This window comes from Ptychodera flava, chromosome 1 (genome assembly GCF_041260155.1).
Source record: "Ptychodera flava strain L36383 chromosome 1, AS_Pfla_20210202, whole genome shotgun sequence".
Taxonomy (NCBI): Eukaryota; Metazoa; Hemichordata; class Enteropneusta; family Ptychoderidae; genus Ptychodera; species Ptychodera flava.
The window spans coordinates 55602898-55613121 of record NC_091928.1 but is presented as its reverse complement, the minus strand read 5'-3'; the positions used below and the strand labels follow the sequence as shown (position 1 = coordinate 55613121).

The 10224-nt window shown below is 38.3% G+C and overlaps 2 protein-coding genes across 2 annotated transcripts; both read left to right on the top strand.

The window, feature by feature from the left end:
- The first annotated feature begins 785 nt into the window (after positions 1-785).
- Positions 786-3365, top strand: LOC139141603 (uncharacterized). Its single transcript, XM_070711200.1, has 2 exons — positions 786-863; positions 1894-3365. The coding sequence occupies exons 1-2, from the start codon at positions 824-826 to the stop codon at positions 2175-2177; spliced, it is 324 nt and encodes a 107-aa protein (XP_070567301.1). The 5' UTR covers positions 786-823; the 3' UTR covers positions 2178-3365.
- Positions 3366-3812: 447 nt separating this feature from the next.
- Positions 3813-5931, top strand: LOC139141560 (uncharacterized). The gene is made up of 3 exons (XM_070711155.1): positions 3813-3937; positions 4977-5097; positions 5430-5931. The coding sequence occupies exons 1-3, from the start codon at positions 3831-3833 to the stop codon at positions 5610-5612; spliced, it is 411 nt and encodes a 136-aa protein (XP_070567256.1). The 5' UTR covers positions 3813-3830; the 3' UTR covers positions 5613-5931.
- The last annotated feature ends 4293 nt before the right edge of the window (positions 5932-10224 follow it).

Below are 10224 nucleotides of genomic sequence, written 5' to 3'. Positions count from 1 at the left end.
AAATATCAAAGTCACAGGTCTTGCCAATTTTGAGAAGAAGATTTTTTGCTCACGTGTGAACACGTGAGCATATGTCGCAGCGATGTCTGTCTGTCTGTGTGTCTGTGTGTCTGTCTGTCTGTCTGTCTGTCTGTCTGTCTGTCTGTCTGTCTGTTGGTCCATTTTCTCAAAAACGGCTGAACGTATTTCAGTCAAATTTGGTAGACATCTTCAGAATTCAAATGGCTAGAACTGAAAAGGTTTTGGTGGGCGTGGCTTGGATATTAATGAAGTTATCACAGTTTTAATTTTTCTGATACATGGTAGTCTATGGGAAGCCGGTATCTGTGGTTTGAGGGCGCTATCCCCACGTTACACTCTGGCTAGACGATACTGAAATTAGACTCGGTTTCGGATTCGGTTTCGGATTCGGTTTCGGATTCTAGAGACTGAAAGAAATTTTATATTTTCAGCCAATTGTTACACTGTGGAATACTGGATTTTCCTTACTTTCCCTGGACCCTTTTTTCAGCTAAAATAATATCTAATCACACTAAACAAAGTGAAAATAAGTATATAGGGATAACTTAGCAATACAATTTTTTTGACAAAATGTCATGTGATCTCGATGACCTTTGACCTTAAATATGAGTATATGTCCATAACTCAGTAACCACAAGTCAGGGGTAGGTAAGAAAGCCTAGAGACGAAACAATAAGCCAAACCGCGCAATAGAAACTCAAGCAGTGTGATAATGTCCATAAGCCGCGCATGCAAAAGCTTAGCGTGAGACAGGAAAGCGCCAGCACCGATACCGTACGTCATTGATATATGACGTTTCAAGATGGCGACAAGTAATGCCGAGTGTACGGAGCGCCCGAGAGGTAAGGATTTTCGTCCGTTTCTACGTTCTAGACTAATTTTACATTTCCGTATGATGTGTATTCTGCGAGGAATCGGGATAAGAACTAGTATGCCAAGTAATTTTTATCGCTTTCAATTTTCTGCGAACAGTTCGTGAATAATGGCCGCTACTCCGACAGATCGGACCTAAACACCATACAAATGAATGGCGCGCAGAATGCATGCAGTGTAGCCGGATCGGAGTGGGGGGCTTCATCAAGTTCAGAGCTTTGCATTCTCTAATTCAGGGACCTTTCAGTTTATTTTATTTGAGAATTATCAGGGTTCTATCGATGTAGTCTGGTAATGATAGGTTATACTTAATGAAATTGCATATTAATATCGTGGACACAGCATCAATTATTCATTGCATAATTATAATCGCCAATACTACATAAATATCATGAAAAACATTCCATATTTTGATGTATTTTTAGGCAGAGTAAGTGAATGTTATCTTTTATATCGGGTCTAATTTCTGTGATATGCATATCCTAAATGCTCAAAAAATAAAAAGAAAAAAGAAAATTAGAAAATGGTTAAATTTAAAATCAAAATTGATAATACTAGTAAATTATATAGTGTGTTTGCCATTGTTTTCTTTGTACTAATATTTCATGTGCTTTGAATTTTTTTCCTTTAATATTGTAATGGATATTATGTTATTGTCAGGAAATAAGAAAAATAATGGGCAGTTAAAAATGTATTAGGCAGTTATATTTGGATTTATATATTGGTAACATATGTTGTAATATGTACTTTGATATATGTTAGCACACAAACATAGAAAAACATTACATCTTAAAAACATCATTTTATTGATAAAATATCAAAATCAGGGTTCATGTGTATATATATTGCAGAGAGTAATTTCCTGAAAGGAATATGTGTCATCAAAAACTCATTTAGAACATGCAGAATTTACGTACATGCATTTGTGTATGTCATAAAGTAGATATACTTTGTAATTGTCATAGAAAATCACAAAATGTCACTTTATTTAATTTTCAGATGCTTTGGAGCTATTTCAAGCCATGGAACAAGGCCTTGATGAGGAGAAATTATCAGTATACAATAGCGATCCCCAAGAGCCCACTTCATGTGCTGTGGCAGCAGTGACACCAGCCTATGAAACAGACCTAGGTGAATCATCTGTAGGGGAGGAAACTGAGTCACAGGTAGCTGACCTACCTGGCACACAAATGGAGCTTGCCACAGAGCCAGCTGCTGTATCCAATAACCAACCACTGGAGTGTGAAGTATGCTCAAAGACATTCAAATCAAGTGTGGACTAAGAAAACATTACAGGAAGCACTCTGGCCAATACCCATATGTATGTGACTGTGGGAAAGGGTTTTCAGAGAGACGAAAAATGAGGGAACATAAATGTAAACATACTGGAAAAGGCTTGAAGAAATGCAAGTTCTGTGGTTTTGAACCCCGTACATATCGTGGCATGAAATGGCATGGACAGTCACACAGTCCGAACAAATATACTTGTGAGGAGTGTTCCAAAGTCCTAAATTCAAAAATGTCTTTAAAACAACACATGAAGGCAAATCATGAGGCAAACTTCACCTGTTCGATATGTGACAAACCATTTGGTTTGAAGTCCAGGTACAATGCACATCTTAAAGTGCACACTCAAGACAAACCCTTCAAATGCACTACATGTGGATACTCTACAAAGAGAGAATGTGATCTGACTAGGCATATTTCATTTGTACATGAGGGAAAACGGCCACATATTTGTCCCTTATGTGGAGCAGGTTTTACAACTGCTAGCAGTCTGAAAAGACACGAGTCTCGTAAATTCAGTTGTAGAGATGAAAAGTCAGAGATTTGGTCTGATGTAGATTAAATGTTCCAATAATTAGGTCCCATCCTTTTTCTCTTCTTCATCAACCCTCATATCTCCAGCAAACACCACCTCAACCTATGTAAAGGTAGAGTTATGTGAGGCATGTGCTCTGAATTTTTTTACATGAAGTGTTGAGAGTTGACAGTGTTGTTATTTCAGTTTGTATAAATTTTAGATTTCGTGTGTTCATTTTTTAAATGTTTATAACCATATTACTCAGCTGTTATGCAAGTTATTAAGTTTGAGTTTCCTTCAACTTCCAATAGCTATATTTTTTGAAAATGTGCTGGTTTCCAATACCACATGTAAATTTACATTTTATGGCCAAATTAGAATATGACTGGTACAGGTCAGCACACAATTCATCTTAATACCTTGTTTTTTTGTAAAATAGTCACTTTTACACGAACGTTGTTTTAATGACCTTACTGTCTAATGGGGCAGAATATTGTGTCCATGTTTATGTAAAGATAGTTCATCATCTGTTACGCATGTGTGAGATTACTATTGTTCCACGTGTTTAGAAAAAAAAGGAAAATACGCAACATTCTAAGCGAAGGTGTGCTGGTTTGTGTGGATGTGTGGGGCCCACAAGCGTCATGCGCATCAGACGATCACCAATCATTAATCTTCTTACAGTTCATCAATTCGTAAATTTGATGCTAAGATAGATTTAAATGTTGACATACTTGTGAAGTACTTTCTTACGTGTATATTTACATTAAGTTGATGTAAAACTGCATGAAATTCCTACTAAAGTTCCCTCAAAAAACTTGCAAGGTGGCAATTTTCACAGGTACCAGCTGCAGTTGACACAGACTTTGTGTAGCCACTTATCATAGACAACTATCAGATCTGTTACAAGTTCATGCATTTTTATAGGAATTTCATATAATTACTGTATTCTTGTAGTAATGAAAGTAATTACTCAAGTGTGTCAACATTTACAGGTATCTCAGCTTCAAATTAATGGATTGCTTTACAGTAAATAAATCTGATTGCCTTCTAAACTGTATGGCTTCAAACATTGTATGCAGTTTCTGCGCATAAACGGCAGCAGTAACTTTGTGAAAGCTTATTTGCCAGTATGGCGACAATGCCTGGCACCAAGAATGGTGTACCAAACTGCTGTGATCTTGAAACAGATTTCGCTAAGATCTGTGGCGAAGTGGTTGTGCGTTATGACCCAAACAGGTGTGTATGAATTAACACTGCAAAATGCAATACATTGTTACTGTTAAAGAACGTGCAATATTATATGTTGACTTATGTGTGTGACAAGGGAAATTGAATGTAAACTACATATCTGTTAGCGGTGTGACACAGATGAAAGTTAGACAAAGATAAACATAAAGACAATCTTCAAAGATCTGTTACAATTTGCGGTAATAATTCACCCCATTAAACAATTTTAGTACAGCCTGAACTAATTATATTTCTTACATATGTACTGCCGTACATGTGCACTAGTGCTCACACGTAAAATCGGTATTTTCCCTGCAGTGAAAATACCGAAAACATTATTACACAGTTGTATGCAAATGAGTTCTCACACCAGAACTATTCAGTGCGTTCGATCGTACTATTTACGGTAAGCATGAACTTGCAGCAATTCTTTGGCAAATGTTTCGTGTTCTTAGGTAAAATCACTTGTAAGCATTTAATGTCAAGTTTACAATTACACAGGACAGTTTTGCTTGATCATTTTCAGTCCATTTTTCCCAAACTGAACGCGCACGATCGGAGCGACATGGGTGTCGTTTTTGAACGCTATATTGGAACACCTGTTCCACGCGACATTGCATATAAAAATGACGTGATATAATTTCGATAAATTTCGTATATTTTTCGTCATTGTTGTAAAACATATGTAATAAAAACAGAACCCCACGTCACGATACTGCAAGAGTGGACTACCGCTGGCATTGCACTCGTGATTGGGTTGTTTCCTGCTGCACTTCACTCGCTAATGCTCGTGAAGTACTGCCACAGGATACAACCAAATCACTCGCGCAATACCAGCGGTACACCACTCTTGCACTAATGCGTCGTGGGGTTCTATTATAGTGTGGTACTAACCACATTCTCTCCAGATTGCTTTATATCTACCAAGAAAAAAGCAGCAGAACTCTACTTCAAAGCCACATGTTATAATTCTTTTTTAATCTTTGAACTTCATAATTTACTCTAAGAAAACTGATAGTAATTATTGTTTTCAATATATTGTTTTTAGGGGCTTTCCTATAAGGTTGACATCTTCAGCCATGTATCCTCATCAGCAGTTAGAAATGAAGAGTGAAGCAAAGTATGAACCAATGACACCACCTACTTTTATTTCTGAAATATCTGTAACTGTAAGTAATCAAAAGGCCATCGTGTGAATTGTACTAAACAACTTGTTTATATGTATCTTGTTTTTCTTACTTGTTATTATTATTGGTCAGACAGAGTCTGAAAAAGGAGCTTTCAGATTGAGCTACCAATATATTTGTCCAAGAGAGTCATGTCATGTGTCAGATGATTTTGTGGATAATTTCCTTCAAAATTATTACGCGTCATCTTTATTCATCTTGTTGGCCAACCCGTCATCTTGTTTTAAAAGTATGCATAATGTAAATTTAGAGTAAAACATTAATTCTATTTGGTTGTAATGTCTGTAACCATGTCCTCTCTGTATCTTACCTAGGACCATCCATTTGACAGCCCAGACAGGTGCAGAACAGCAAGAAGAAAACCGAAGGGGTTATCAGGACCACATGAACCAGCCCGAGGAGTCACTGGTGTGCGCACCTATCACAAAGTGAATGAGGGACGACTGAGTGCCCTTACCCGTATGGGTAAAAGCAATACAATAGAGCCACAAACATGAGTTTGGACAATTGCATCGTACTTATCAACGATGTCATTAATATCTGTAATTTTGTGCAGGAAAGAACTCTCTTACCCTGAAGAATCTTATCTGATCTGATTTTTACCACAGCTTAACTTATGAGTTCAGTCGTGCTATTGGGATAGTATTGCGACACTCTGTATGTCTGTTTGTGTGTGTGTGTCCTTGGACATCACCTTGAAACATTTCCTATGGAAGGGAAAATGGGCCTGCCATGCTGCTTGGCCAAGTTGCACCCAGAGATGGGTTGATGTAAGTGTGCGAAATTTAAAGTGATCAGGTTAAGTGTGTGGATTTTGGGACAAAAGTTGACAAACGTCCCTCATTCACTTTGTGAAAAAAACACTCTAATATGTATTCTTGGAAAGCACAAATATGCATGGCAGTATATTTATTATCTGTCTTCCTTGGCATACCTAACTGAACTAGTCATCTCTTCATGACACATTAAACCTGTAGAAATCAAATTTAGTTTCATCACAAAAGGCATTCTGTCAATAAAAGTTCATACACATGTGTGATGTATTTGTTTATGGTTTTCTGCCAAATTCATTAACTCTTCCTTATCATTACATAGTAATAAACAACACCTGCCTAAATTCATTCTGCATCTTTCAGTTGCTGATATTCCAGGATTATCCATTGACTCAAACCATTGTCTGATAGCATGACACATATTTGCTGAAGCTGTGTAGCCCTTTTTCTGCAATTCTGCCTCAACTTCAGATGAAAATGTGATTAATGAAAAGTCAGTACTCTGCATGTCGAGGCTATCTTCCATCATACCAAGTTTTAAACTTGTTTTATTTTCTTTGGCAACATCTAGGAAATCACTCTTTCTCGCTGAACCTATATTTCGCTTACAAAGCGCAGACCTATGTCTTGTAAGGAGATGGTGGGGATCGATCTTTCTGACAAAGAGTTCATTACGATCTTTGGAGTACTCTGGTATGTAAAACCAGTTTATAGGTTTGTTACCGTTGACTTCAGGGATAACCATATCATGTTTAATTCTTGAATCCTTTCGCCATTCAGCTACCCGTGATGGGAATTTCCAATTTGCATAGGACACAGACAATGCTAGTTTTGGATAATTTTTGCCATTTAACACCTTTAAGCAGAGCTGAGACAGTTTAATTGGTGAAAACTTCTTTGTAGTGTGTATTACAGGAACCTCTCCTGATAGGTCGAACATGCTCTTCAATCGTGTTATTAAGTCCTCTTTGCAGCCAGATAATGTGACCTGATAATGTTTTTTGTCTCTCAGGTACCTCAAAACTATCTTCAATTCTGGAACTGTCAACTTAGCTAGATTGCTGCAGCTCAGTAAACATTCTTGGAGGTACTCAGCATTTTTGTCACACCATTTATTGGTTTGATCCCTTAGCATTGATAACATGTTGCGAATGTCACCAGATTCAAGTATGCAGTTACTGTTAGAATTTGCACTACTAGCCGTTTCAATATTGTCTCCGTTGTCCACGTTATCATTATCCACATCTACATCCTCCCCTTGTAAATTACTATTTTCTACTGTAGCATCATCAATTACTTCTGATGTGTCTTCATTCATAATACTGTCATTCAGCTGTTGCATGTTTTCTACTTGTGTCCATGTTTCATGTTCTATTGATATGACATTTTCAGGAAGATCTTCTACTATTTGATGTATCACATTTTCACCATTTTCTTGGCATTCCATACTGTTTTCAACAGGTTGCTTTTTTTTTAAGAACTTGAATGCTGTTTGAGGGAGGGTTACATTAGTTTTGTGTCCAAGATTCACAGTGTAAACTCCTCTGCCAATTGTCTGATAGGTGACATCACTTACTTCAGAGACACAGTTTGCAGTTTTCATTTCTGCCAAAAGCTGGGGTTTTGTCATAGCACAAACCTCCTTCCAGAACAGTTTCTGTAGCTGTAAGATTGTCTGTGGCTTTCCATCCTTACTGGTCTGCAATAATGGTGCATACTGGCCATCAAAACTCTGAACTGGACAGTGCACTCCTTTCTCATGACAATAACTGAGGACATCTTCCAGAATGTTCCTAACAACACTGCTTGGTAGACTGTAGCCTTTTAGGAAGTAACATATTGGTGCTCCGTAGGCAATATCTGCAGACCACAGTCTATCTGTGTTACAGGCGACAAATGCTATCACTTCTGTGGCCTTCTTTCGAGACAACTGGTAATGTTGCTTCAGGTAATAAATGACCTCATCCAAGGTATAAGGAATATTCAATGATGACATTGATTCGGAGTCTATGTCAACAGTAACATTTTCATGGTAAATACAGGTCACATAAGGATCTGATTCAGTAACTTTAATAACACCATTTTCATCATTAGAATCACCATACAAACAGGAGTGCACAGATGATACTTCAACGATAACTTGGCAAGTTTTGGGAATATTGACTCTGATCATTTTATTTATGGCTTTTGCTGTGGAGGAGAGTCTTGATGGACATCTTGTATTATCACCTCCATAGACAGCATTCAATTCTTGCTCTACGAGTGCCCACACTTGTTCATCTCGTTCAACTCTGAATACTTTTGTGGTTTCTTCCGTCCACACACAAAACATACACCACTGGAGATTAGGTGTGCTTCTAATATGTGCTTGGACTTGCAGGTAATAACGTGGAGGTATCATGTTTGGTATCCATCCATTTTTGGGACATTTACATTCCACTCCAGCCTCATCACTGTGGGTTACATTATTGTATAGGTAGCCATCAGGTGATACAATTATGTCCACATTGCCCACCCGAACTTTAAATGCTCCTACCTCTAGTAAGCAACATTCAGGGTAAAATACAGGAATAACTTTGCTTACTATGGTGCTCAGTGCACATATCTCGTGTTTCGTACCCCAATCCATGGCTTCTTGGACATTTGATGGTGTTGCTGGCCTATCAAAGCCCAGAACTGTTTGTTGGTAGTGTTCTTTCTGGGCTTTTAGGCCAGCACACCCAAGGGCATTGTACAAAGTGCTGGCGGTCACCTTTACCTCGTTTCTGGCCTTGAACCAAAAGGTTGATCTTTGCTTGACAAATCGAAGGCCCATATTTATTATCTCCTTTGAAAACTGCTCTAGCAGTGGCACTTCAGACCTTGACAATAAGTCAATATCCTGTAATGAATGGTATCGCCAATACTCAGAGATATTTACTACTGACAAATTTGGCAATGAGCCTTGGCCTTTTATCATCTTGACACAAATCTCAGCAAGCTCTTCTCTTAATCTATCACCAGTTGCATCAAGTTCCTTCAGCTCAATTATATTAGCTGTCACCAAACTTATCGGATACTGATACTTAGATGAAGTAGCAGAAGAGTCTTGAGCTGCACGAGACTTTAACTTCTCCAATGCATATGTCTTCTTTCCCAAAGTTTCACGAGTAAGGGCTTTCTTTACTGTAAGGTGTGTCAGCAGCTTTCTCAATTTATCGAGAATAGATTTCATTTGGTCCAGAGATTTGGCATTACGTTCACTACAAATAAGCTGCTTGATACTATTCACATCTTGTAGCTCTGTAACATGCACTGCCTTTTGTTCAGCGAGTGTAACTATTGTGCGGGTCGTGCGGGCTGCGGGTCACTGCGGGCCAGTGCGGGCTAGTGCGGGCCACTCCTTTCTTGACAGTTTTTAGGTTGCGGGCCAGTGTGGTTGCTGCCGGCAAATGCGGGTCACTCCTTTCTGGCCAATATTTAGGTTGCGGGTCGCTGCGGGCTACAACTTTCTGAGCAGTTTACAAGTTGTGGGTCACTGTCAGCCATTATTTTCTTACGGGTTTTCAGGTTGCTTTGGGGTACTCGAGGTTGCAAAGTGCTGGTTGCTGCGCTGCATTAAATTTTTGTATAATTTCTGACATTTTCAAATGCCTTATCTAATATCTCAATAAAAATAGGGAAACCAGTTGCACTTGTCTTTCCTGAAAAGTGATATTATTCTTGTCTTTAAAGAACATTTTCACTTTAGACTGTTAACAGGTGTAGGCCACCTCAGTAAGTGATTATTTTGCATCGAAAATCAGAGTATTTTCAACACCTCTGTAATTTGAGTTCTGATGTAATTCAAACAGAAATGTTGCATGTCATCTGTACACTTTTATCAAATAATAATAAACTGATAATTTGCAGTTTAAAATATTACAAATGTGTTGAAGAGAAAACAGGCTTGGCACAGGAAACATTAAAGCATGCAAATCAAGAGAAATTGTGGGTAATGTACTGTACTGTATGGAAATCCGGTCACGACATGCGACATGCGACCTGAGTAATAAAATAAAAGTCTTACTCCTCTCATGCATGAGGTCGTTGGTGGCGCACTCAGACCTGCATTCTCGATCAACGGTGAAACCCGGAAGTGTAATTATCGGCAAAGATGTTGTATTTTTCGTGGTATCCACGAAAGGAAATATGACCTTAAGGAACTAGGTGTTTCTCATGGTTCATTTTATTTCAAGAAACAATTTACACGAAGATAAGTCTCATTTCTATCGTTTTCGGGCGACCAGCAAATCGACCCGCACTTTGACCCGCAATTTGATCCGTCGACCCGCAAAATAACGATACTGTTGTTCAG